The 27,999-nt window shown below is 42.0% G+C and overlaps 2 protein-coding genes across 2 annotated transcripts in view; both read left to right on the top strand.

Annotated features, from left to right (window-relative positions):
• LOC125764971 (tyrosine-protein phosphatase corkscrew-like) overlaps positions 1-27,999 on the top strand; it is a 168,233-nt gene that overhangs the window by 83,015 nt on the left and 57,219 nt on the right. The window lies entirely within an intron of this gene.
• Positions 1-27,999, top strand: part of LOC125764850 (uncharacterized) — a 45,358-nt gene that overhangs the window by 3,554 nt on the left and 13,805 nt on the right. Inside the window, exons 2-4 of the mRNA XM_049429473.1 lie at positions 1,379-2,713; positions 2,835-3,023; positions 15,334-15,521. Of these exons, the coding sequence (XP_049285430.1) occupies positions 1,379-2,713; positions 2,835-3,023; positions 15,334-15,521 (1,712 nt within the window). The remainder of the gene's footprint in view (positions 1-1,378; positions 2,714-2,834; positions 3,024-15,333; positions 15,522-27,999) is intronic.

The raw sequence follows: 27,999 nt of genomic DNA, 5'->3' as shown, positions 1-27,999 counted from the left end.
TAGAAAAAGAAAAAAAAAACACACACACACCAAGCGCCATCACATCATGGCCGGGCATTTTGTTCGAGCATAAGCGGGATAGGTTGTGCATTTTATGCTGCTTTTATGTTGCCCCTTTATTCTGTGCCCGTGTGCGTGTGCTGTTAGTGCGCAAACGTAAACATTGGACGGACGGATTATGATTTCTCTCTCGCTCTGTAACGCGTCCGTTCCATCTATTTGCCTTCCCTTTTCTACCATGCTCATTTATGCTCGTTCTCGCTTCAGCATAAAACCGTGTGCGATGCGAGCGCACACTTCGGTGCTCCACCTTTTTATCCCTTTTTAAACGATGGGCGGAGCATAGCGATCTTATACCCTCGGCGGGGGTTTTTGATTTCAAGTTTGCTGATGCTGTGACTGAGAAGATGTTGAACAACTGACCAGACGGGACGGTTTTTGCTGTTGCTGCTGCTGCTGCGGTTCACCGGAAACGGAGCACAACTTTTATCCGAAACGACCTGCAAGGGAAGTCTATTTTGATGATCGCTTTTCCACACGCTTTTGTTTGCGTAATTGTGTCTGTGCGTTAGTATGTGTGTGTCTGTGTGTTTGATAGTGATTCGTTTTGCGAGTTGATAAACAGAATATCGAGACCTACCTGATCCGGTTCGAATTATAGCGGCTCGACATCATTCTAGCACGTTGCCTCGTCACATCCGGATGTGTATTGTGTGCGTGCGAAATTTCCACTGAGACAACCGGGGTGTGCGCGTGTGTGTCGTGATGGAATTTATTTTCTAATTATAATTGTGTTTATTAAAGTGTAAAACCAAAAAGATGTGCAAAAGATTTTAATTAACAAAAATGGTTATCGGAAAGAAAAATATCGCGAAAAAGTGATAAATTGTACCAAACAAATATTAAGTGTTTGAAGACAGATTAAACTAACAAGTGTGAGAAAAAAAATAGTGTAATAAAAAATAAACACCGTGAACAACAAAAACTTAAGGAAAAACAAATAAAAAAAAGTCAAAAACGAAGTGGTTTGTGGTAAGAAAAAAATATTTGTTCATTTTCAAAGAGATCGTTGTGAATGGAAATAAGTGAAAGTTGATAATTTGACCTATCTTGCATGAGAGAAAAGCTATTTAAAAAGTGATTTAAAAAAACGTGTGAAAGTGATAAACAAGTTCACTTCCGAGTGGTTTTCAAATTCAAATAATTCAATGTGATTCCCTGTAATCGATGATAAGGCTCATGTAATGCAATTTTGAGCAAAAGATCAACAACTTTCGAAGAATTTAAAACCATAATTTGGAACCGTTTCGTGTGGCATTAAAAGCGTGATTGCGTCGGACGTGAAGAGTAACCGGTCGAGGGCGCTGAATATTACCAGCGCCTGCATTCGTGGGAACGGAGTCGTACGGTCCGGACGACCCGGTACGCACCGGGTACCAAGCGTTGACGCTGGCGGCCTTCAGATCACCCGGACTGCTCGGAACGCATGGATTTAGCTTCGGCAGCAACTTTGGCTTCCGCGATCCATCGACGACGTCGCCGTCCTCCACGTACGACACGTCCGGCCATCCTGCTCTCCCGCCCGCCACACTCACCGGTGCCGCCGGTTCACTGCTGAACCTTACGCAGCACGCCACCAGCAACCACTTCCGGTCCGGCGTTCCGACACATCACGGCGATACGGGCAGTCCGGTCAATTTGTATCTCGGTGGCTCTGGTGTGGTAGCGCGTGACGATCAACATCACGGAGCGGAAAGTCCTTACGGTCGATCGTATCACAGCTCCGTGGACGGTACGGGGCTTACGGCCATTACGGAGCATCTTAGCGGTGGTGGGCTTGGTGGGTCGTACGGCATTGAGCAGGAGAAACCGGACCAGGACGACGAAATAAATATCCTGCCGGACGGATCGCGTGGCAACAGTCCCGTGAACGGGAGGCTCAACAGTAGTAATTACGGTTCGGAAGGTAGTCCGGAGCCGGAAGGTCGTGAGTCCGGTGCGAAACATCGGCCGGAAGAATCGTGCGGCAGTCCGCTGGGAAGTGCCCGGTCGTACTCTAGTCAAACGAAGGACGGTGAGCTGGTGGGACTCGGCAGTTACCCTCTGTCCGGTAGTCCGCACGGTGGAGAGGATAGTGTCGGTTCGTCCCGAAGTCCGGAAAATCTTTCCCACGTTGGTGGCACCTGTGGTACGCAACCGGGAACACTTGCGTGCCATCAATCGTCGAACGCTGCCGGATCTTCGGTGGCTTCCTTCGCGCTCTCCGCTGTTGGACATCAGCTGGCACATCAGCAACATCAGCAGCTAAATCACCACCATCACCATCATCATTCTCATCATTTGCATAGCAATAATAACAACAGTACCGGAGCGATAAACCACAACCATCTGGTGGCGGGTTCGAAGGGTAAAACTCCACACACGATCTCGGACATGCTCGATCACAAGTTGCAGCTCAGCTTTCTTGGGCCACCGCTAGCGGCTCTGCACTCAATGACGGAGATGAAGGCAGCCCAGCATCAGCAACATTCGCACACACAGCAACACGGTCCGGCCCAAGGACCCCATTCCGGTCCGGGGAGTCCCGGCGGTCATCAGACGGCAGTGTCCCAGACGCAAACACACTCCAGCTCGGCCAGCAATCCGCACGGTATCGATACGATACTGTCGAGGCCACCACCCGTCACCACCGCTCAACTGAATGCCTTAGGAGGTAAGTTTGATGGGTTTTGGAAGAAGTTGCCGGCGAATATGGAAAGACATTGCGTTCCACGCGCTCAAATAAAGGACCCGAAAATAATCTCCATTCGCACGTGCTGAACTTTTCGTTGCAGGCGGAATGCCCCGTTTTACGGCGGCCGTCGCTGCGGCAGCCAACATGGCGCAGTATCTGTCGCAAAACCATGCCAACGGTCCGATGAAGGCCCATGCCGGCCCGCTAGTCGACCGGACGCATCTGTACTGGCCCGGTTTGCAGGGTTTGGTGGCTAATCCGATGGCATGGCGTGATCGACTCGGTTCCAGTAAGTATCCTACACTAAATACACCGTTTCCGTAACCGTGCCAAGGGGGGTACGCGAAAACCCTTTTCTCCTCACAAATGACACGGTAGATGACACACGCAGATCGTACCCAATTTCGGACCTGGTGCCATAAAATGCTATCCGTCCGTGCGTCCAATTAATCATCGAAAATTTGATGGATCGCCGTAAAAACGATGATTGAATGTCGTAAAAGCCGACGGTCCAAAAACGTTGCCGATGTAGATCGTGTCCCAAGGGGTTACCATACGGTGTCGATTACAAGCTGTCCGTCACACGCCCCATCACCTACCTGATGATGGGGGGAGTTGTACGCAAAGTGGAAAGGACTTGTGCAGTGCAGTGCGTGTAATTGGGCTCTAATATCGTCGCATTAATTTCAATAACACTTATGCAGGCGAATGTATATTTAGATTGTGTTTCTGGCGGGGGATGATCCCTTTATCTTTTGGGGTGAGGGAAAGTGTTGCGATGATGATGCCTTTGAAACGTTCGAAAGCAGTTGGACGATATGTTTTGAGTCGGTTTTTGTTCGGTTCGGTCGTAATTAATTATTTAGTACAAGGCGATGATGGAATGGGTACTTACTATCTGGATGTATTCATATCTTATCTTTACTGGTGAATTTTGGATGAATAATTTTATGTTATCTATGCACCCCTTATCATGCAAAGGTATTTGTAATATTTCGGAATTTCAGGACATTAAAAATGGTGTGTATTTCAATTGCTAATAGGAAATATTGTGGATTAAATAGGTAATTAAAATTAGGTTATATAAAAATATTTGGGAGACACAACCTCGAGCAATTTAAATTAACAAAAAAAAATGAATAAATTACAAACAAAAAACTAAATTTAAACTTTTTATGTAATTTAATTTTGGTTGCTCCACTGTAAGCCACTGAATTTTTGATAAAAGAAAAAATTAGAATCACATATTAATTAGCTCCTCACAGAATCGACGTTGAACGTCGATAGCTTCCATTTCGCGCTGGGCACTATTCCAACGATCCATTAGACATTAGCCGGACAGATAACTGTCCCATGGTTCTTTGTCACTTAGTTCACTTAGTAGCACACACGGAACTACCAAAACTTCCATGGAGACTCCACCGAACCGATGGATCGACTTATTAGCTGGGATTCCGTTCATTGTGGCCACTAGTGTGCGAAGAATTACCGGAAACATTGTACACACTTTGTCGAGAGCATGGCATCAGCAAGCATCTATCGAGCGGGAGTTGAAGTATGGAGCAGTGGTTTCATACCTCTGTATCGTTGTATAAATCTGGCCAACTCTGACCAGCATCCCTTGAGTCAGACCAATATCTGGACATTAGCATCTGAAGTCATCCAGTATCGGGTAGCGGTATTAGTAGCAGACATATCTTCATCTAGGTAGAGCTTGCATCCAGATTTTCCACCGAGAGCGGTCACGATTTAGAATCTACTGATGCGTGACACACCCGGTGTCAAACCTGTACCACAATGCACAATGGTCAATCCAGTTCCCAACATGTCCGGTGAACGATACCCAGGCACTAAGAGGTTGCTATCAAAATGCAGCATACTGGGTTGAATTGGCCGGTGCATCGGGCCAGTGCTATTTTGCACTAATGTGTCCGGTGCAGCTGAACCGGAAGAATTCATTTCGAGGCATGCGGACGGAACAGTGAGGAACTCCTGAAGTCATCGGCACACGTTAACAGACTTTTGACTCTCTATTATAAGTCGTCCATTGCATGTCAATAGCCGGATAATGATGATCCCGGGGCTTGGTGCTGATGATGATGATGGGGTCGAGTAGTAGAATTGGTTTGAAAATTGGACCGGGCCTTCAAAAGGCTCGTGTTCTGAAAACAGCACACAGAAAGGAACTAACCAGTGAAAGGCACGGCTACAAGGCTCGTTTATTGCACTCAACGGCAGGCGGTCAGTATATCGGTCCAGTGCCGGTGAAACGTGCTTCTTGAAATGATGTGGAAATTACGAGGCGCTCTTCATCGAGGTGCTCTGAATGTTCGGTTCTGAATGAAGTTGCTGCAAATTGCAAAATACCAAACCGGTGGCCCAAAAACCGTTCGACAAGGAAGGTACCATCAGGCGGTAGAACACTGCAGGCTAACCAGGACAGTCCGGACAGTTTTTTGCAACCCCCGGGGGGGAAAAGTATCATCAATTATTCGAAACATGTTGGAGCACAGTTCTCCATGGTATGCTTCATGGTTTTTGGTGTCTCCTACCAAACGTCCTTCTACTGCGTGAGAGTGATTTTAATCGTCGCGAAACGTTCTTGTTCCGGAGGCAGAAATAAGGACCCCGGCATGTCCGGGTGATGATGCTTTGACAGAGATAATTGACCGATAGACAGCTGTTAAATTGTTTCTTTATTGATTTTCTCTCGATCTCTATGTGTTGTTCAAAGTGCACGAACAAGAAGGCAACATTTAATGGAACCAAACTTGAGACGGGGAGGAGGCATGTTTTTGTATCGTGCCCAAGCTTCCGATAGATATTGTCGTTTGGCAAAAGGAACAGATTGTAACTAATTCAATCAGCATCATGTAAATACAATGTACTCCGTACGGATGAAATTTCATCCGATAAAATATGTTGCCAAGGGTGTTGAAAGAAACACGCTTTTCCTGATTATCTGATTACAAGTGAACGATGTAAAATCACGATTTGAGGTACGTAAAAAAGTCGTAAAGCAACGTAATCGTTACCATGTGTGGGGTGAGCTAATCGATGCGCAACAACACCCACACACACTTGGCAGATGGAAATAGGACCATTTCATTCGCTAAAGCTATGGGAAGGTAAATAAATAGTTTTATCAGCGTTCGATATGTGCCCATTATCACGTCAATTGTATCGGTAGGTCATAAAAATAAATATTGTTCCAATCGATCAAATCAGACAGCGTTTGTTTTGGGGTTTGAAGGATGAAATAATTTCCTAATGTTGGAGTGTGTAATATCTTTTCCAGTTTTAACTAATTCTTTGAAGTCTTTTAAGGTATTTTTTGGGTTATAAATAAAATCTCATAAAGATATCGTGCTGAAATAACGCTATTCATTCGTGAACGCGTCGGTAAGCTATCGGCCAGTTCGAGTTTTCTTATCAGACATTAGCAATCGTCACCATCACTCAGAGCTAATCGAAGGACAAACCGGAACACTTAAACCCCGACTACACATGGCACGTGACCCATCACAGTTTGTTTAGATATGCAGCGTGCGTTCACGATTTCACGATGGGTGGAATTTTATTGCATTTAATTAAACCCGCTGTGCCCTGGTGTGCCATGTTCTCCGGGTTCGCTTCCGCCGGGCTTACCGCCAATCCGTGGAGGAAGTAATCGTGGGCTCGATAAACAGCATGTGTTGTACCGTCATATTCTTGTACACACACGATGGCATACGATCAGCATACGGTAATTTCTGTGTACAAGGGGCTCTTGTGGTGACTCTCTTTACCCCGCCATCGAACATCACATTCCGGTGCAAGCTTTTCCACCCTGAACCTGTAGGAAGAATGTTCTATGACGAGCAAACATTTCTATTACATGCAATTAACAGTCGAACGTGCTGTGGCTTCTAACACGGCGCATTTACGTGTGTGTGGCTATGGGGCGATGTTGAATTTTTTTTTCATTTTGGTAAGCATTTTCCTCGAGCATATTGTTTTCTGGCGATAACGTGACAGTTTTAATGTTTTTAACAGCTAAAAAACCACATCAAGAAAAAATGGAGATTAAAATTACAATGACGTTAGCAACTTTTGCTTTTACAAAACAAAAAAAAACATATGGAACACAACGATCCAACAGCAAGTGTAATTGTAATGTGGTGTTGATAATCGAAATGGTTTGTTTATTCGGTTTCGCTTCTAGCACCCATTCTGTGCTCGCGATAGAAATGCTTTGTTTTGTACGAAGTTCATCGAACTTTATTGCATTTGTGCAATTTCAGCCAGTTCAATTAAGTTAACCCCTTTCGTTTCAACCACTTCTTCTTAACTTAAGTTAATTTCATCGGTAAGCTCAAACCAAACAGACTCATCGTTGCATCGCTTCGAGCTTTCAACCCGATGCACTCCGTGCTTGGGGTGGATTTAAATAAAAATGGCTGCAAATGGCGTGCACAACCACAACGTAGTGTTGGGCTTTGGGTATAAAGGAAAATGGTTATGTTTTATGGTGGGGTTTAGAGTTTTCCCTTTTATACAGTAGTGCTTACACACACTTTGAAAGTGAATCGTTGCGATGATGCGCTTTGGTGGAGAATGTAAGCATCGACTTTTTTTGTTAACGTACTATGTTCTCTTCAAGGGTGAATGGAAACGTTAGTCGAGTTTCTATCGGAAGTAATTTTTTTTTGTGTTATAGCTCTGGTTTTTTGATGAAAAAAAATCGTTTACTTGAAAGCTTTAATTTTCAAAGCAGAAAAAAAATTACGTAAAGGATTTAACAAAGTGATTTTCTATAACAGTTTCAAATACTAAAAAAATAAGAATGTTTAGATAATTTTTTTTAATTTGAAAATTAAAGTTAAGTTACTACTAAATTATTTTGTTTTATATAAACCCTTAGTTTTTTAATAATTAAAAAATGAATCTTCTGGAATAAACACATTACGCACAAAAACAAACATTTCAAAACACGTCCAATCCCTGACCTAGAGCACATTATAACCGGATGGCATCATTATTTTCCCTGAGTCAGCAGTATCCTCTCGGACCCGACTTGTTCATAAATACCTTGTTGATTATTTTTTGAACCAAAGTGTGTCTCTTCCTTATTTATGCGCAGACCCTAGACACCCAATTGGGGTTGGTTTTGGAGGGGGTGGATGGGGCGAGTTTTTCCAACATGCGCTCAACTATGTCTAGTGTTTCAAACACCATCAAATCATTTATTCTTCATGGTGGTTAGTCGTTTTTATGTTTTGCAGTAAACAAAAGAAGAAAAAAAAACTCCTCCCCATCCAGGCCTAGGGATCTTGTTGATGAGATTCGATTTAAATTTGATGACCATAAACGCATATTATATGGCGCCGTTCTGTACGGCCCCGGAAATGTGTGTTCTATGGGTGAAAATGAAGGCCGAAATATATGTATTTCGGAATGGTTTCGGCAGCCAGTTTTGGGGTTTGTTTTTGAAAGGGGATCCTCGCTTCAATAAAGCGATGAAAATGGTACGAGAGACACGTGTTAGAAAATAGATTGTGCGCGGGCAACACAACACACGGAAAGCGAAGAAAAATGGAATATACATTCATAAATAAATGAAACATTTGCACCATTCGCTAAACATGGTTGAAAAGGCAACACAAGCCGACGCTCGCACTGTATCGTGAAGTTATACATGGCACACAAAAAAAACGATCCTTCGGTAAGGAAAGGTTCGTTTCGTTGCCATTTTCTACAGGTTCGCTTCCAAGCAGATATATAAACGCGAACACACGCACACACAATTCTGCTGATAGCGAAGAGAAGGAAATCTCATTTTCCAACGAGCTGCCCTCATAAATATACATAAAACGGCGGTGAATAGTGGTGAAGATTCAGTATCTCTCGGTGGAGATACAACGCTGGAGCCCATCCGGTTGCCGAGAACTACTGTACGGTCTTGAGATCGATGCTGACACACTTCTTCCACACAGCTGTGTGAGACGAATTTTCACCCCTCTGGTGGAAACCTCCTCCTTCCTCCCATCCCCACCTCACCTCCCTCTCGTAGCCATAATGATGTTGCTCCATAATCATCCAATCACGGAGTCTTCAAAAAACCATCCCCAAACGTCGGGCCAACCCGACGGGGAAAAATGGAAAAGTTTGTACGCCCGTGCACAACAAATCCTGGATGCCATAGCCGGGAGGGAAATTTTTTGGTGGACTGGTTGGAGCTTGGGTTGCCGGAGAATGGGGTTTAAACCTCACCCACACAGTGATGTTTAGTACGGTAGCCATGGTATGTGTGCCCCTCCAGTGTGTTACGTCCAGAATTGGGGTTTGAAGCTCAGTGTGTGAGAACTGTTCGGGGATGATGATTATGATGCTGCGTGGAACGGTTTTCTTGTGCAAGCGAGATAACTGCAGTTCCATGTGGCTGTGTTCGTACTGTGGAAAAGATTTTCCCGACAGAGTTGTGTATGTGTGAGAGGGTTTTCCCCTTTATATTGGATGTGCAAGAATGTATGTGGAAGAATGTTCTCTTGGAAGGATTTGCCATTTGGCACACAAGCTCCCGTTGGGAAAATGGACAGACGTAGAAGATCTGTTTTCGTACAAGTTACAGTTTACTTAATTTTTTAACATATCTTTTAATTAACTCTCTTTTTTCTTTTGTGCAAAAGAAGTCGATTTGTTTCAAATAATGTCTTTTTTAACATTAGATACATAGTTTAATGTATCACGTCATTACTATATCATCACAAAGAATGATCATATAAACCAAAAAAACGAGGAGTGTTAAACTTTTAACGTTTTTCGATAACAGTGAAGATGAAGCAAATGTGTCTACCTTCAACATGGACGTCCAGATACGGGGAGATGTAATGTCGGGAGTACATCACGTGATGTGTCGTTAATATAATAAGCACCATCTGCCGATAATGACGTGGCTAGCAGCCGAACCGGCATGCCTTCTGAGGACTCCAGAGCGACTGGGACATACAGAAAACAAAGCCAAAAAAAAACCTTGGTGTGCCATTCGGCGCCGATCGTTCTACGCTATGATGAAGTTGACGTGCCACACAGTTTCCAGCACGTTGACAGCAACCCGGAGCATGGAATTGTGTGTGTTTTTTGCTTCTTTTCGTTGTGAGGGCTGCATTAGGCTAAACGAGAATGATGGTTTGAATTCCGGGGGAGTGTCACTTCCTGCTTTCCCAACCATTACACCAGGAGCGACTCCCTCGCTCTAGATCTCTTCCAGACTAATGATCATTAAATGTTATAATTCCGCAGTATTTCGCATCATTTGCTGGCCATTATGCAGCAGAATGGTGCCTCGGTTGACTGATGCTACCGACAAATTCTTACTCCCGAAGATCCGCGCAACTACACGGTGGAGGAGTTTTTCCTCCAGAGCTTGGCCGTCGGTATGCTTAACATATTGTGCTGTCTTTCTTTGGTGGAAAAAGACGACATTGTTTCACAGCTGATACCTCTATACCTTCTATCGTTTCATCGTATCGGGCACACCACCCATCGCCATCTTCGTAGTAGTCGCTTGCAAGGTGTTGGGCTGGGATTTAATATAGCATTTTTATGTTTATGGCTTACTTGAACGGTGAACGCTTGCTTCCGCTAACTTTAATGGGTGTTGTCGTACGGCAGTCGACGGTACCCGCTTCGGTGCTAAACCTCGGACGAAACGGACAATGTTTGCTTTCCCGCCGCCCGGTGGAAGGGTGGCCGCCATGAGAAAAAGGCTCCCCCGGTGATTATCGTTATCATTATCGTTCTAGTTACTTTACACTGTTTAATGATGTTTGGACATGGGGTGATGCTTAGGTGTAACAGATTCTTTACGCGGTCACCTCGATGTACTGAGGTTTTGGGATGTGGCTTGTAAAAGCTTTGCCCAATGTTTGTGGTTACAAGAGAGTAGTAAGTGTACGTTGGAAAATGTTGGATAATGAAGAGCATTGGAGAACCTGGGAAATAAGATCTCTATATAGTCATGTAATTGTAATAATGAAATGAATATACAATTTTTTTCTAGTATAGTGTCTATCCTGAATATATTGCAGAGTTCAGTAGCATAAATTATGGTACCATAATAACCATTCTACTTGAAATAAAACAACCTTTAATTGATGTCCTTCTTGGTTTTGTGCAAATATTTGCTCTTTAGTGTCCTGTTTTGTGGCCTCAGTAAATTGCTCCCCGTTTACGTCTCACAATTCCACGACTCCCAAAATCCAGCAGCACACAGGGTGGGTCATAAAATTGATTTGTTTTTTTTTTCCTCCCAAGGCTTGACCATTGGGTCATGGTGAATAGTTCGCTAACTGGTGAAACAATGGGTCAGTTTCGGGCTTAGAATGGTAACATCATCATTATACTCATGATCATCATCATCATCATCATCATAACCCAAGAAACTGAAGCGAACTACTCATCGATAATGTTTCGCTATGGTGTGGTCCTTGGAAATGGTCAATGGACGTTCCGTATTCGCTTCGCTAATTATATCGCTTCAACCCCGTTCAAAAGCCCATAAAATTGCTGTATTAAGTATGGGGCCCCCGTAATGGTCGTAAAAGAATTATCACCCATTTGTAATGGTTTGTACCGAATGTTTGGTGGAACCGTTTACCGTGCTAGCTGGACGCGACCTCGGCAATGGCGAAAACATTTTGATTGGCTTGACCGTAGCCACGATTGATGGAGTTGGTCGGTTATTTAGCCTTTCGTATATCTTCGCCCGGGATGGACTGCATCATTCGGAAGACGTTACATTTCGGGCCTTTTATATACGTGATTAGGTGGTTGCAGCAGATCATAAATCGATAAATTCGATTGGGCTTCCCGAACAACAAGAAAAGCCAAACGATCCAAAATTGTTGTTCGGGTTACGCTCCCTGCAGAACTGCGAAACAGTGACAGTGGCCGAGAATTAATTTTACGACCAGAGAGCGCACTTCAGAACCATTTCCATGCCTTTCGCTTGTCCAATCTCCAACGTTTGGCAGGTTATAACTTTCTACACACGTTCACAAGACGCAAGACGCCGTGGAGTGATGCGCTAGGGTAAAATATTTATCGCATTCATTACTTTAATTATGATTGCCGTTTTAATTGCTCCGCACGCAACGCATCCTTTTAGCTTGCGTTTCCTTCCGTTTTGGGCAAAATGGTGCCTTTTTGGTTTTTGGGAGAAACTAGCGAGTCCTCGGAACGTGTTCTGCCTGCTCGGAAGGTTCGGATACATTGGGTCCAAGGGTCCTGATCAATTTCGTTGCCTGATTGTTGAAAAAGGGGTTTGCGTTCGTTACGGCTTATGGTATGGTGGTGGAATTTTTCGGGAAAAAAGGATGTTTAAAAGAAGGAGTAAAAATTTACATACAAATGGTTGGTTAAAATGGTGGAAATATGAATAATTAATTCAGTCCCTAGTGCCCCGGGGTCTGTTAGGGATTGAAGCGAAAAAGGGGTTCGAGTTCTGTTGCACTGTAACGTTAAGATGGGATTTTGGGATTGAAATAATGTTTGGAATAGCTTTTTGCTTATGAGAGCAAGGCGTGATTTCGTTGTAAGTTAAGCTTGAAAATATTATCTGAAAATGCTTTGGTTTTTGAATTTTTATTCGAAGTGTAAATATTTCTTAAGTTTGTGAGTATAATTAAATTTTGGATGTTGTAAGCATATTACTGAAAAGAAATGCTATTTAATTCCAAAGTCAATAAGCCTTCCAATCAGCCATGAAGATTAGACCAACAATCATGTAACTGTCATATGATAAATCTTCTGTAACGCATTTAGATCCTCAATATTTCGTTATCGCAGACGTCATGTATCGCATATTGCCATGACTTGTCCCACGATCAACAATCACCAATTACGGCATCGAATGCCATGCCGAAGGTGCTCATCCTTTACATCTACTGTGTCCCGTGGTACGGTGATCAATTAATTACTATCCACATCCCATCTCGCATCTATGTAGTTTTAATTGTAATAAATGTTACGTTTATTTTATAATTATACCGAATCGATGTTTTATGCCTTCTGCGACATACGACACGACCCATTTCCACCTTGCTCCTCAACAACATTCCCCCCATCCGAGCCAAGGGTTTCGATCGGCGTTTGATCAGATACTGGTGTGTGCGACCACACACAAGGGTAGTACACCATCGAATGCACATTCGGCTGTGCAATAATGGGCCATGCTCAAACAATCCCCCCTCAATACAATGCCGGTTGGATTCTCATTATCTTGGCCAACATTCATATGTCATAGGCATAATTATTTCGCTTTAATTATATTCCATTCCACCCAGCAAAGTTGTGATCCAGCAATGGGAGAAGGCATGATGGTGGGAAAAGCCCTGAAAGCCCTGACTATCTATTGGCCCAAAAAGCAAGGCAAAACGTGGCCGTGTGGAGGTGTGTGGATGTCATTTCCGAATCGCTCGTTTTGTGATATAATTTTCCACACTTTCCCGAACTGCTGCCTGCTGCGCAAGAGTTGGTGACACCATCTTCTCGCCTATCAGCAAACGGGACGCGGGGGTCGTGCGTGCGCGCCTTTTGGGGCGCATTAATTAGAGTTTCATTAGTTTTAGATATTAATTCTCTATTTTGCCAACCGTATTGTGTCGATGCGACAGCAGCAGCAGCAGCAGCAACAGCTACGTCATTTACAATGTATCACTGTCAGCTGAGGGAGCACAGGGAGGAGAGAAAAAAAAACTCCAAAGGGCTACGAATCGGTGGCAGCTATCACTCCATTTAGAAACGATACGCAAAACAGAAGCGACATTATTTACGCTGTATTCAAATTGGTTTCGACTATCATTAGCGCGATGCTCATGATTAATTGAGCAGTGTTTGGCAATCAATGGTCCGGTAATGTTGCAACAAATTAGTGTCAATACAAAACCTTCCTGCAGCTTTGTTGCATTGTTAGTTACTTTTTAATAGAATTATGGCGAGTTGAGCTATAGTTTGTCTTTTTTTGAGTTAACATGCTGTATACTTTTTTTCTACAAACATTTCATTTTGATTAATTTATTCATAAGCTACAATTGAATAATTTGCTTTACAAATATTTTTAATATTCTTTTTCACTTGCCTAATTTATCTATGAATTAATAGGTTTACATTTACATTTCCATCACTCACGCAATATTATCTGTAGCAGAAGAAAAATTATGCTCTATTTTCATCTATATACACAAAGAAAGAAACACAAATAGAACATAAACGTGTTTTTCCCAGCGTTTTTTTTCTTCATTTGACTCTGCCTTGCCAGCTGTGACCACTTTTGGCGCGCACGATATTTGCGGTTCAAAACCGTGGGGCGATTCCTTCCGGTGGTTCGGTTTCATGTATTGCTCTATATACACCGAACGGTCTATACAACAACATCATCATCACCATCGTCGTCATCGTCTTTGCGTTTCTGATCAACGGCCTAAAAGCTCATCGCCAGGGGTTGAATGTTGTTGTACGCGGCTATCAACGGTCGGGTATTCTCTCGTTGTTAGCCAATTTGTTTCTGCACCCACGTGGCACCATTTTTTTTTGCTGTGTCCGTGTGCCCATAGGATGTAGGGTTTTTGTTTTTTTTTTCATTTCGTGTTTATCTTCACAAGAGGCTTTTCCTTTCCGCGTCCATTGACAGACTGTTTTTTGTCGTAGAGCGTGTTGGTTTGGAAAAAATTGGAACATTTGTTCACCCTGTAGCGGTGTGGTGAAAAATGAGATTTAAAGGATTTGTACCAGCTTTAATGTAACGATTTTCACCATTCGCAACTGTGTTGTGGTCCTGTGTATTGTAGCGAATGAAGTTAATTTAAGGCGTCCATTGAAACCGTCCACTAGCAGCATCGATCGTGTGCTACTTATTTTTGAAAAGGGATTGTAAAGTAATGATGTGTTAAAACAATTTTCATGAAGGCTGTGTAAAGATTGAGCTTAAAACTACACAACAAGAAAATTAGTTTCTTTTAAAAGTAAAATATTTAAAATACCGAAAAAAATTACTAAAGGATATGCCCACGTTGACGTACCACAGAGGTTGTTATTGTGGTATGTAATTTGACAGCTATCCCCAACAGCCAGGGACGGAAAAAAGGTAAACAATAGCGTATTTCGCACGCACCACCCTTCTTGTTCAGCTTGACTACGAGATGAAGTTATAAAATGCTCCAAAAATACGCCACCAGTAGTGGTAAGCAATAATCTTAAAATACCGAGAAGCTTGTAACGACCTTGCTAACAAGACGCGCACGCCAAGCTGTTTGTGAATGCGGCGCACGTAAACTCCCTGGTGTGGTCTGGAGCTACTACTACTACACGTCGGTGACAGCTGCTCTTGCTGTGGCGTCGTGGCTCTTATGTGCTCCATGTCAAACGATTGTGGAAGCATCACCGTAGGAAATAGGAAGGTGCTTTTTGCGAGGGTTTTGTAACCGGTCACAACCGTATGGTCGAGACATACGTCTAATTATGTTCCTTCTTCTGAAGGTAGTGGATTCTAATACCGCACCATTTTGCTGACATGTTTTTTTTCTTCTCTCTCTCTCTCTCTCTTTAATTCTCCCGTCCAGTGTCCGCCAGCTTGTCGCAGAGCCATCACGCCCAGGATAAGGATGGTAAGAAGAAACACACCCGCCCAACGTTCAGCGGTCAGCAGATATTCGCCCTGGAGAAGACGTTCGAACAGACGAAATACTTGGCCGGACCGGAACGGGCCAAGCTGGCGTACGCACTCGGTATGACCGAGTCACAAGTGAAGGTAGGTTACCACGGTTGGACCCTTTTTACGGACATCTATTGCACCTCATAAAAATCATAACTGGATGGCTGGTTTGTGCACCGGGAGAAATGAAGCGTTCTCCAAAAATCAACCGAACCCATTACCACAAGTCCTGCCCGAATCGAGGACGTAAAAACCCCTTATTTTGAGAGGGTAACACATTTTTCTGATTGGCGGTTTACAACCGCAATCCGATCGGAAAATGTCTACAAACGTGGGATACATTTTAACCCTTGTCGTAGCCCCTGAAACTAAACCTTCATCTAGGCCACACGGCGGAGTTACGAGTTGAAAGTGGAATGTCTGGACAATAGAAATATACGCCCGCTTGCGGGGTTTTGTAATGTTGACTCGTTTTGTGCTTCACCCACATTTGCAAGGAAGCAGGATTTTCAATCACCCAGTTTTACAGCCTATAAACTGTGCGGTATGAGCGATAAATCATTGATATTAGATCACCGTGTTGGTTACGGTTGTTATGAACCACCAGAGTGTGTGTGTGGAAGTGCGTGTACGTGCCAGTTTTTATTGCGAGTTGATTGTTGGAAACGCTCCGAAGATAACTGAAGAATTTGCCAGCCGCATCACTTTGGATCCAATTTTATTTTTAGGACCATGTTCTTAACTGTACCTTTAGAACACAATCAAATCTGCACATTTGTATTCAATTTCTGGTTAGCTGTGGAGCATGTTTCAAATCATTGTTTACGTATCGATTGATCGATTACCAAATATTGGAACAAAATCAATTTTTATGTATGACATTCAGACATAAAAAAGGTCCAATAAATCTGGTCCAGAAATAAATCCATTGTTTGTAGTTTAGATGCAATTTAAGATAAGAGTAAACAATCAATTCGAATAAGTTAAATCGCAATGGTGAATTGGAAAACCGCTTGTCTATCATTTCCATGAAAAAAACCAACCAATTTCGGATTTCGATTTGTTGGGCATTTTGAGACAAATCTCTTCGAAATTCGATTTTTTCTTCTTCTCTACCTTTTACACATCATCGCATGAAAAGCTAGAAACATAAGAAACATATCCTTACACCACTTGTAAAATGCACAACCAGAGACAGATAAACCACCGACCGGGTACGTGCAAGATAAGCTGTAGTGAGGGAGTAAGGGTCAGTCAGTTACGACGCCACACGGTCGCAACCAGAACCACAACCATCACCACCTTCTAAACCACATCACCTCGGAATGGCAAAAGGCTTGAAAGGATAATCGATGGGATTTTGATCGTTCCGTCTGGTCGGGTAGATTCACCCCCAGTGGTGGTGGTGGAAATTTTTTTTTGTCATTTTTTCTTTTTATGTTTATGTTGCCGAAGGATTGTAGCACAACGTCCCAGAGTGTCTGGCGGCTGCACGGTGGTCAATTGAATTAAAACCTTCACATTTCTTCGAATAGCCAACCCCTTTGGAGGGAGTTTTTTTCCCTCGCTCTCTCTCCCGAGTGCGTGTGCATTGGTTAGAAAAAGGGATTGCACGACAAATAAGGAAAAGGGACGTCTTTTTGGGTGGATGGAAAACCACGATAGCTTGCATGGAGGGTTTTCCGATTGGCCGGTATGGACGACCCTGGGTTTCACTGTTTACAAATTGGGTAATTGGGTGAGGATGTTTTTCAATTGAGGGTTTTAGCACCTTTGATTGACAGCTTTGAGTTTGTGCGTGCAAGGGGTAACACCCGGCGAAGCTAGCGATTTGTTGGTCGTTGCCTTGCGGCTGGTTCACTCGTTATCCTGAAGGTGATCCCTTTCCCGAATCGGGATGGTATTTTTTAAATGGTTCGATTTGTAAGGATTTCTGTCAAATAGGGGATTTGTGGGCATTAGGTGGGATTTTTCGCAGCATGCGTAAGTCATGTTCTACTGATATGTTGTCTGCGTTGGAATAGTGTGACAATAAATTCGTTGCTATTTTGGATGTTACATTTTTAACAGATTCGGATTGCCAGAAACGTAAACAGCTTTAGATTAAACTTCAAATAAGATGTTTAGAAACGTATCTCATATGTTTTTAAAAGGTACATTCTCACACACGGATAGGCAGAAACAAAAACACAAAATTAAGTGGAAAAATAATACGGATTGCTAGTAAATGATTGAAGGAACAAATTTATGCAGCATCTCTATGTGTTGCTGTACGTAATCCAATATTTCTCCCAAAGGAATACCCAACACCCAGCGTAGGCATTAATAGTTTCACGCAAGGAACTCTCTCCAAACCCCAGCGAGGAAAAACCCGAAACACTTTGCCCTCGTCGCCGAGTGCAGTATAGAACATGGTGCGAAAATAACGAGAATCATCATCCCTGTTCATCCATTTCCAGCCAACGACACGTGCTGGTAAAGAGAAATGAACAAATGAAAATCCTTTGTTCAACCCACAGGCAGCGTGTTATCCTTTCGCCTATCATACCCGCAAACTAGGCAACACATATAATGCAAATCTGTTCTTTGTGCGCTGGAAAACATAACGTCCTTTTTGGCCCGTCCTCCCCTTTTTCGATGTGCCTCGTGACGAAGCGATGTCACTAGTATCAGCTATATAATCATGCAATTTCCCTAATTGGGGGGCTAAACAAGAGAAAACCTCATCCGACGGACGGGTGTTTCTTCCCTGTATGTGGTGGTTCCTTCGCTGCAAAAGCATAAACCCCACAACCGACGAAGAACTAGCGTCGGTTTAAGAAGTCTTCTAGACGCTCTACCCGCACCACCCATAAGCAGCATGTCGATGATGGGTAATGGGAGGAACCAACCGGTTCCTTTTTCCCGCAACACCGTTTACCACCGTTTGAGAAGTGGTTCTGTGTTCCCTGCATGGTTTCCTCGCCCGCTTTCCAACCTTCACGGTGTGAGTGGGTACACGCGTGGAAAGCGTTTAAACGGTATCATCGTCCCTAAATACCCTCTTAATTTAACTACATGTGTTCCGCCGAAAAGGCAAACATTCGCCAAAACAGGGGACTTATAGGGCAGGGGACTAAGTTCGGTACAAAAAAGCAAAGGGAAAATATTTGAACGCTAGCGTTGGAGGGGTTCGTGTTGTCATTTGCTTTCTCGCTGGTGGAAAATGATTCTGCGTCATTGCGCTTTTCCGTTTTTCCTGTGTGTTTTTCCCCTCTCTTTCTCTCTACCGTTTGGTGTCGCTTTAGAGATCGTTTTCGTTCGTGGCAAAAAAATAAGAACAAGGTGAAATGCAGTGAGTAATTTTTGTTGGTTTCGATCCGCAATTCAAGATGTTTCTTTTGAAACAATTTCTTACAACTTTAGTCAGAAGAGATCAATTTAAAATAACTTAAAGAAATTCAGATTCACGAATCTTTAATCGTATGATTCTGAATTTGTAACTGTAAATATTTATAAAACTACAAATGGTTAATATCCTTTTGTAATTTTTATTTGTTAGTTTCTGTATCAGATTTTTTTTTTACATTTGTAGCAGTATTGGAGATAATTCATGTGCAAAAAATGTTTAATTATTGAAGAAATGCAAAAGCGTAGAAACATTGAAGACTAATGATTCTTCAGAGACAACATTAATTTAGAGAGATTTAATTTTTTTTTTAAGTTTATGATTTGAATTCGATTTTCTACAGATTCATAGAAATGACTTCTTTCTTATTTCTTTTAATTTTTACAAAATATTTAACTCTTTTTGATTTAAAAAAATAAATGTTTTCCCTCTTTTGAAAATAATTAAATAATGAGCTTGCGATGTTTTTTTATTGATTCTGGAACCAGTTGAATTAGAAGACCTGTCCTTATTCGTAACCCAATTAAGCCAAGATATAGCACGCAAATTTAATTACCGAAAGCATACGTGATATGTAAATAATCCTCAGGAAAGGCCTTTCCATCTGGTCGCAAGGAAAAACGGCTAGTTAAATACTTTTACCAACCGTATCATAACGCTCATACACTACCCACCTTGGGTGTTTAGGGTTCTTGTGTGGGTGAAATGGGGATGGCGTAGGAAGCTTGGAAATTTCCCAGTTCAAAATTAATTAAAGTACATATGTTTTGTGCCAATGGTTGTGTCGAGCCGGTTGGCAAGGATGGCAAGGATATTTTTATTGCGATATTAAACGGAATAAAAAAACACGTGGAAAGGAATTAATGAAAGGATAGGAAAATTAAATGTGTATCAGTTCAATTATTTGGGTTGAATTTTAGTGGACTTAACAATCGGTTAAATTAATTAATTGCTGCCTGTATGAACTGTCAAACTGTTTTGAATAATTTTCTTAACAATTTTGTTATTAATTTTTAATTTATTTGCAATGAACAAGTTCAACTGTTTTCTTTTTTCTTGAGCCAATTATTATTCAGTTACTATTGTGCTATTGTTAGCGATCCCTTCATTTGTGTCCGATTCGCTTACGAAACGATCCATCAAAATTTCTCTCCCGTTTTGACTGCACAGTAGCAGCATAATTAGTCATTGATCGTTCTTTCCGTGCGTACATGATGTGACTCAAAACATACCTAATCACTTAGTAATTTCCTTCCCGTTATCGAGCACACCAGAGCAACAACAAAAAAAATGAGGCCATCCCAAAACAGGGACAACAGTTTTCAGCGATGCTTTGTGATGCAAATTTTCCGATGTCACCTCATCCTTGATCCACGGCCAAACCCCGGTTACGGTAACCGCATCATCCTGCGAACGGTACTCGGTAATCGGTTACGACGAGTTTCACCCTTCGCAACAAAACCATTCGTCATGGTCTATTACGCGACCCCTTCATTCCCAAATGCCCCTTCATTTCCCTTTTGTGTGACTTCCCGAAAAAGCGTGGCTGAGAAAAGTCACACTTAATTCCCCCGAGCGTCGAAGGAAGCGCAAGGGAATGGTTTTTGGTCGGTTCATTTCGGCAGCGGTGACAAAAGTTTAATAGATTCAATCAAAATCCCATTAAAACCGCGTTCGTTACGCCGTGTACGCGTCTTTGCGCGAACTGGCATTTCGGTTCATTCGGGTTCGGGTTGCAGTTGTCGTCATCATTTACGGAGGCAATGTGGCAAATAATTTTGCGTTTAAAAAAACTAGTTCCTAAGACGTTTCTTCAGGGCTTAGACGCACGGGAAAGACGCACGGCAAAATCCATTTTGATGTGACATTTTCCCCCTTTTTCTCCCAGTATAAGCCTTTTTTTACGGTTTTTTTTGGGATGTGAGCTGTGGCTCAGCTGTGGTTGACTTTACTAAATGGGGATTACCAATCAGATAAAATGCTGTAGAGCAGGATTTAATAGCAATTAAAATGATAATTACACAACCCGGAAGAAGGATTTCCTGTTCGACTCAATGTGTGTGTTTGTCCATTTTTTGTTGTGGAAGGAAAGGAAATGTCTGCAGGAGTGCAATTAGTGAACAAAATAACAGTTCGATCAAATAATTTGATAAAATAAATCGTTTTTCCTTTTTTTTTTGTTGAAACTTTCTTTAAAACATTGGTGATGCATTCATCGAAAGTAAAACATTAAAATAATGGATTTCAGTGCAATAAAATCTTCTTTTGCGGAATGCGTGTAAAAGGTGAAGATCGCCTTTCAATCATGATGCTGTTGAACATTTTATTAACATGCCATAAAAAATCATGATGCATTTAGTCAATTAACCTGTTTCGTTACCGACACGTAACGTCACGTATATGGTCATCGGTGAGCGACGAAGATGGACGATACAATCGATCGATGTTCCGGCACGTCGATTAATGTAGGCGCCAATGATGAAATTGATCGTTTCGCAGTCTGTTATCGAACAAAAAAAAAGACATTGATCATTGCAACGGTGAAAGAGGAGAAGAGAAGCGAGGAGTGATCTTAACCACTATGCGATAAGCAATCAAACACTGATGAAACACGACAAATCAATAAGCAAATTAGTTGTGATAGAAATCGGAAAAACCATTAGCGGACGAAAAGGATGAACCTTGTGGGGAGAGATTACTTACGGACTAAGCCGTACTCATCTTAGTCTCTTGGCCTGGTCCAGGTCCACCGTTATTGCGCTCAGCGTTTATCTTAAAACGATGCCATAAACGTCCGGTATTGGTGTTTGTGAGGTTATGCTGACCGATCTTTTGCCCTCCCTCCCTTCTGGGCCCGCGTGATAGCGACCTTCTTGGCAAATGGTGCGATGATTTTATAACCCCTCAGCAAACGAAGATTCTCATCATATATCAATCAAACGCGTTCCGTAACGATCAGTCTGCAGTGCGATGTTTGCGATGATCGGCATGTAGCACTCGGAGCAGCCACTTTCCAGCAGTGGAATCTTTCACCACAAGCCAAAAGGTGCAATAAAAGGTTATAAAAACTGTACCAATATGAACCGCACATGCATCATGCCGTACATTCCTCGCCCTCTCATCAGAAAAGATAGTGGAAAAAATCAATTTGAAACTGCCATAAATCGACACGCTCATCGAAATCTCTCATACCAACCAGTCAGTTCAGTATCTCTGGCTGCAGTATTATTACGGTCAGCCCGTCGATCGCCGTCGCTCTTCCCGGTGAATAGCTTCTCTTAAGGGTAGACGCGACATACCCCCTATAAACCTGACCACACTGCCCTCATTGCTTAAGCCTTCGAACGAACGGCTTGTGTTGTAAAAATTCCTCGCCTGCGGACACTGCTGGCTCTCGAGGACACCTTCAACCTTTCGTCGAACCATCGTTTCGGGTTAGTATGATTTAAGAAGTTTTTAATGTGCCAAAAAGCTTTTGTTTTCCGTGAACAACCACCGTCGATGTATTTGGAGGATAAATGCTAACAAAAGGAAAAACGATCACGATTAGATTGATGTTTTGGGATGACATTAACCAGAAGACGAGCGTTTTTTATGCAGTAAAACGCACGAAACGATGACAATCGTGGGGCAGTAAAATTTCATGATCAAAGATATCGTTTTGATAGCAATTCATAAAATCAAGCTAAAGTGAAAAAGAAGGGAAATCCATCCAACATGAAGATGCTGCCACAAATGCGGCTGGTCTCCTTGTCTTATTCGGGGTGTCTGAGAGTGTGTGAGTTTGCACAATAAGGGTGAAGGCCCGTTGTTTTTTTATTTAATGGGCAACCCCTACAAGAGTATCCTTACCAATACATTGCAATATAAGCGAGAAAAGGCATCTTCTGTACAGATATAAAAAAAACATAACCAAAAACAAAAACGAATACAAAAAAAGAACTACATCCTTCATCACCATTTGATTGTCGTTCGAGAGCTTCACGACGGTATTCATGTTCATCTCTGATAGTGGATGTATTGGTGCTTTTTAGTGCAAGGTTTTGTTGTTTGCTAAAACATGGCTTCGGTAGCATTCTCTGGATCCCAAAAAAACCGGGAAGACAATGGTTGCCGTCCCGTGCAGCATCCCGACATTGGCAGAAGCGGTGCTATAAAATCCTGGAGAAAATTGAATCAATATCCCATGATAATCTATTACTTTTCTGCTGATAAAGTCGAAATGAAGCGTTACCAAATAGCTGTTATCGATTGTTCCGCAATGGGACGGGGTGGGATATGTACTTGGATGATGTGCTTGTGCCGTTTATCGATCGATACGGTTCGGGTTGTTTGATTGTCTGTTTCTTTTAGCTGTTGGCATGAAGAAGAAAGTTGTGCTTCCACTGTCTATCGATGCATCCATTGCTTCATGGTTGGTGTGTTCTATTGGATTGATTAAACATTAGAATAGCTGTGCTATAACACAAACTATTTCATTATTTTTGATGTATTAAATTCCTTGTACCATAATACTTGTACCACAAGATATAAAAACCGCATTTGATGACATGAAAATGGCACCAGGTATAACAAAATGGAAGCACATGATATCATAATGAATTAAAAAAAATTACTTTAAAAATTAAACAAATCTTACTAAAAATGTTTTTACATGAATTCTTGCTTCCCCAACATTCCACAAACCCTGAAAGATATTTAGACTAAACATTAGCTTCTCTACAAAATTGATGATGTGACGATATGTTGCAGCAAATTGTTAATTGTACCATATGCTACCGAACTCAGCATGCCCTCATGAGTCGGACGCAAGTGGTCAGATTGATGTGGGGTGAAATTGAAATGAAAAGTCATGAAGGTGTAAGCCAAAAGGCTAGCGAACCGGTAAGGGTGATCCATTGATTGAGTCCGATTTGTAGCTCGTTGGAAAATATTGTGTGCTCCATTTGCAATGAAGAGGCAGACCAATTTACGAGCAGACGAATGTTGGGCACACTTTCGATTTCACGGGTTTTTGTAAAGTTTGCTGCTGATGTTAGTGAAAAATGGAATTTACATTTACAGTGTTTTGCTTTTGCAAGGGAAATGCAACAACACGGTAAGGAATGGGTGAAAAGGAACGTGCAAACTTTATTACCCCCGGGGACAATTAAAACTGTGTCACGCTGTAAACAAATAATTAAATTCTTTCCACCTTAATAAAGTGCCCGAAGCTATTGGAGCGGGGGAGTGTGAAGAATTCAATTTGCTCCACACAAAACAAGCGACATATTTTAACGATCAACATCAGCGCACCATAATCAACCTGTTTATGGGTTGACAATGTGTAACAAGCTTTAGGTATATAAAATTTATTGCAAACGATACTCCATTCCGGTGTCCCCAGTATTCCTAGTGTGTAAGAAAATAATATTGTCCACATAAACAAACGCAACCAAACCATTACTTGCTAATGAATGCTTCAAGGCGAATAAAAGACAAACGAACAGAACCACATTCCCACCAACCTATCCGACTTGTCCACTCGTCCGTCAAGATATAATGGCAACCATCTTGTTGCTAAAGATGCGAACGAACTAAGGCCCTTCTTCGGCTCAATCAGTTCAAAATTAAAATTTGTAAATTGTGTATTAAAACTTTCAATAATTATTCTCCCACCCCCGTTCTACCAACAAAACTCAAATGCTTTCTGTTCCTCAGGACAAAACAGCTCACTGGTGATGGTGGTGGTGGTTGGGCCATTAACCAAAACTTGACCCATGTGCTGTTCGGTTGGCATATTATAGCCGACGATTATGTTGCCAGTCTGAAGGGCTGATATTAATGATGATGCTGAAAATTTGTGCACAGAACGTAAGAGCGTGGCATAAAATCTTTAGAACAAACCGAACCATCTCGACGGCCATTAGAACAGCTGATGAAAGTGGGTTTTTGGTGCGTTGTGTTATGGCGTTTCTAAATTCTAGCTGGATCGCAGGCAACTTTTCACCGGTGGAAAAAAATATATAGCTTTTAGCCCTTAATTCCTTTGTGGGGTGTAAGGGAGAGAGAGAGAGAGGGCGAACAGAGTGAGTGAGATAGAAGGAGAAAAATAATAAAGTAACATTTTTCACCTAATGTCTGTGATTCAGTTCAACGCGGCCAGCGTGTTAAGGACGTTTGGCGGGGATTTGTGTTCCCTTTTCTTTTGTGTTCCCTCTGCTTCTCTCGCTCTCTCTCTCTGTTTCACTTGTCGGAAGGGTGAATCATCATCATCATCATCATCAGGAGAGGGTGTTTATTGTAACATATGCGTTCATAATCCGGAAATAATTCCACATAAATCTTGAATATTAGAATGCAGAATTCAATTTAAGCCTCGTTAGTAGTAGCAAAGGCGCAATTGGGAATTCTAACTGTTTTTTTTTTATAAATTCATTTTTTTGTACATTGTTTTGGATGTATTTCGACATTTTTATTAACCTCTAAGATTTGTTTTTTTCTTCTCTTGAAATGATATTAATAAATACGATGTGGAAATAATAATAGGGTCGATAAGATATGTTTTGATTGATTAGTGTTTTCGTATTTTTTCACAATTGCTTAATATTTTTATAAAACAGAATATAGTTTCTAGAACATCAAATTGTGTATCAAATTGTCACAATGAAAAAAAAAAGTCACACTTACTTCCGAACTATGTTTACCACAATAAATAATATTTCCATTTCGGGTGCAAAAATAGAACTACCATTACACGCTGCAGTGTGCAGAGTGACGTATTTTTCAACTGTCACCTTATTACACAACTGTTACCGTTGGCAAGTTGCAGTACAAGCAAACCGTCGTAAAATGGTCGATCGATCGTTTCAATAAAATCGTCCAGAGCCCAACTTTTGCCATGGAACCGCCATGGATTATACTCGAACCCCGACGTTGCGCTGTTGCATCTGTGCGCACTTTGTGATCCAAATGTGTTTTATTCAAAGTACTTTGTAAGCATTTATGTAAATACTTTCCGATTCGGATGAGAATGGGAAAAGCGGGCGGAAAGCGATAGAAAAGTGAATGGTTTGAACCATTTTAGAAATGGTACCGCTTTGTAGCGAAAGGAAATTTCGTTGAATTCCGGAATACATTTGTCGCTGGTAAAACGGTTTTGCTTCGACCAGAGTTCACCAGTTTGGATGGAGAATGAATTTGTCCCCAGGCTGCGTTATAGGGTTATGCCGAAACGGTCACACATGCCCGGTTATGATGTATGAGTCCGTCTTTGGTCGGTAGGAAAATTGGTACACTGTAAGCTTTTGACACTGAATGTGTGCTTTCAGTTGGGTTTTGATTTGTTTAAAACAGTGTGTGACGAAAAAATGGGAACTCCAAAAATACACTAAAAAATCATATTTACTAAACCTAGCGCTTCCCAATTTTATGAAATAGAATATCTTTCTTTGTAAGTCTTTGTAAGTCTATCTTATGTATATCTTTGTAAGTCTTTTTTTCATTATGAGAATGAACTAGTGAACGCCTCTGACTGATAATACTAATAAATTCTATTCACTGTGTGCGATAGAATAGTTTGCGTAGATGGCGAAGCTTTGTATAAACAATAGCATAGAATTAATAGCTTCACAGCAGACACACCGAACTAGGGAGAAAACACCGACGGCATTCGAACGCCTACACGTGCTGCCCACTAGCAAGTCCGTACAGATGCTCACAAACACAAACGCAAACGCGAAAGGATAAAGAAATCAAGTCACTCATAAATAATGATTAAACTATTTGTCCACCATATAGCAACATGCACGGTTTTGCTGCGAATGTTGTGCCGAGTTGATCTTGCTGCCAAGCGTACAGCAAATCCGTACTAAACGATCATGTCCTTCGCATGCTCTTCGTGAGCTCGAAAGGACAGAGTATGAGTGCCACAGATACAGATTGCTTTCGGTACGGCACGGTTGTGTTTAATTAAGTAGATGAAAAGGATTTTATTTGTTCCAATTTCTTCCTCCCCGCGATTGGCACTTTCACCACATCCTAACCGAACCAATTGCTTTGCTGCCCTTGTTATCGCCCTAATTTCCGATAAATCGTTTTTAATTTATGACATACAAACAACGATCTGCCGACCGACTGTGCCGGGGGTCCCCTTGTGTCGTAGAGGGAGAAATGCGTTGTCGTACCGTGAAAAATGTGCACGCGGAAAATTGTAGGGGATGTGCGTTTGTTTGTCCGTTGGTTCCGACACACAAAACGGCAACAAATAAAAGCACGAAAAGGCAAATGCAAAACAACCCCGGCCATGGTGTAAATTGCCCTTCGATGTCCGATTCCGATTCCGACAGCCATATGAGAGGCATGTGAAAAATTGACAGCTTACTGTTTGTTGCATGAGTAAATGTATGTGTGTGTGGGATTTTTCCTCGCCTCACCAAAAGGATCTTTATGGAGGCGCAAACCTGTTCTCTATATCGACTACTCAGTCCACTGACAAAAACACTATTGAAGAGGGATGCAACAAAAAAGAAAAATGCTTCAAGCGTGCATTGCAGTGAAGGGTGGCATTTAATTTAGCTAAACGCTTCCTTTATTAAATTGTGTCCCCGGGGCTCGACGAAAAGGGGGATGAATGGGTAAGGGAAAAAGGCAAACTGTCGGGGTTGCTTAAATGGTGTGGAATGTGGAAAGTGCTCGGCTCGATTACAAGGGTAACGGAAGTGATTTTTCAAGGTTCTTTATCGAATTAGATGAGAAGCTCAATTGAATTAGCTCCTCGAAGAAGAACCTCGCCAGTAGGTGGCAGAAGGACGTCGTCTTCGCCCCTGTTTCGATGTGTCATGATGATCGCCAAAAAAAATGGAATTTCAGGAATTTGATTCCATAAATTCCTACTCCGATGTAATATTTTAATTAAGAATAATGAAGTGATCAACAAAGATTGTTTTCTTTTTTTCCCATTTTAGTAAAAAGGGGGAAAAACAACACTTTTAATGCTGCATAACAGCACACTAAATCGAATCAAAATTTGTGTTCCGAAGTGCAACGCGTAAATCACTTCACATAATGAAAATTGATGCGCAAAAAAATGCTGTTTGGTCCTCAGGACCTTCAATAAGCGGTAAGACAGCTTTCAGCAGCTTTCAAAGCGACAGCAGATTATATCGACTGCCGATGAAGTCGATAATGATCATCGTCTTTGGTGTG

Source organism: Anopheles funestus, chromosome 2RL, assembly GCF_943734845.2.
Source record: "Anopheles funestus chromosome 2RL, idAnoFuneDA-416_04, whole genome shotgun sequence".
NCBI lineage: Eukaryota > Metazoa > Arthropoda > Insecta > Diptera > Culicidae > Anopheles > Anopheles funestus.
The sequence above is the reverse complement of the archived record's forward strand: the minus strand, read 5'-3'. Positions and strand labels throughout refer to the sequence as shown.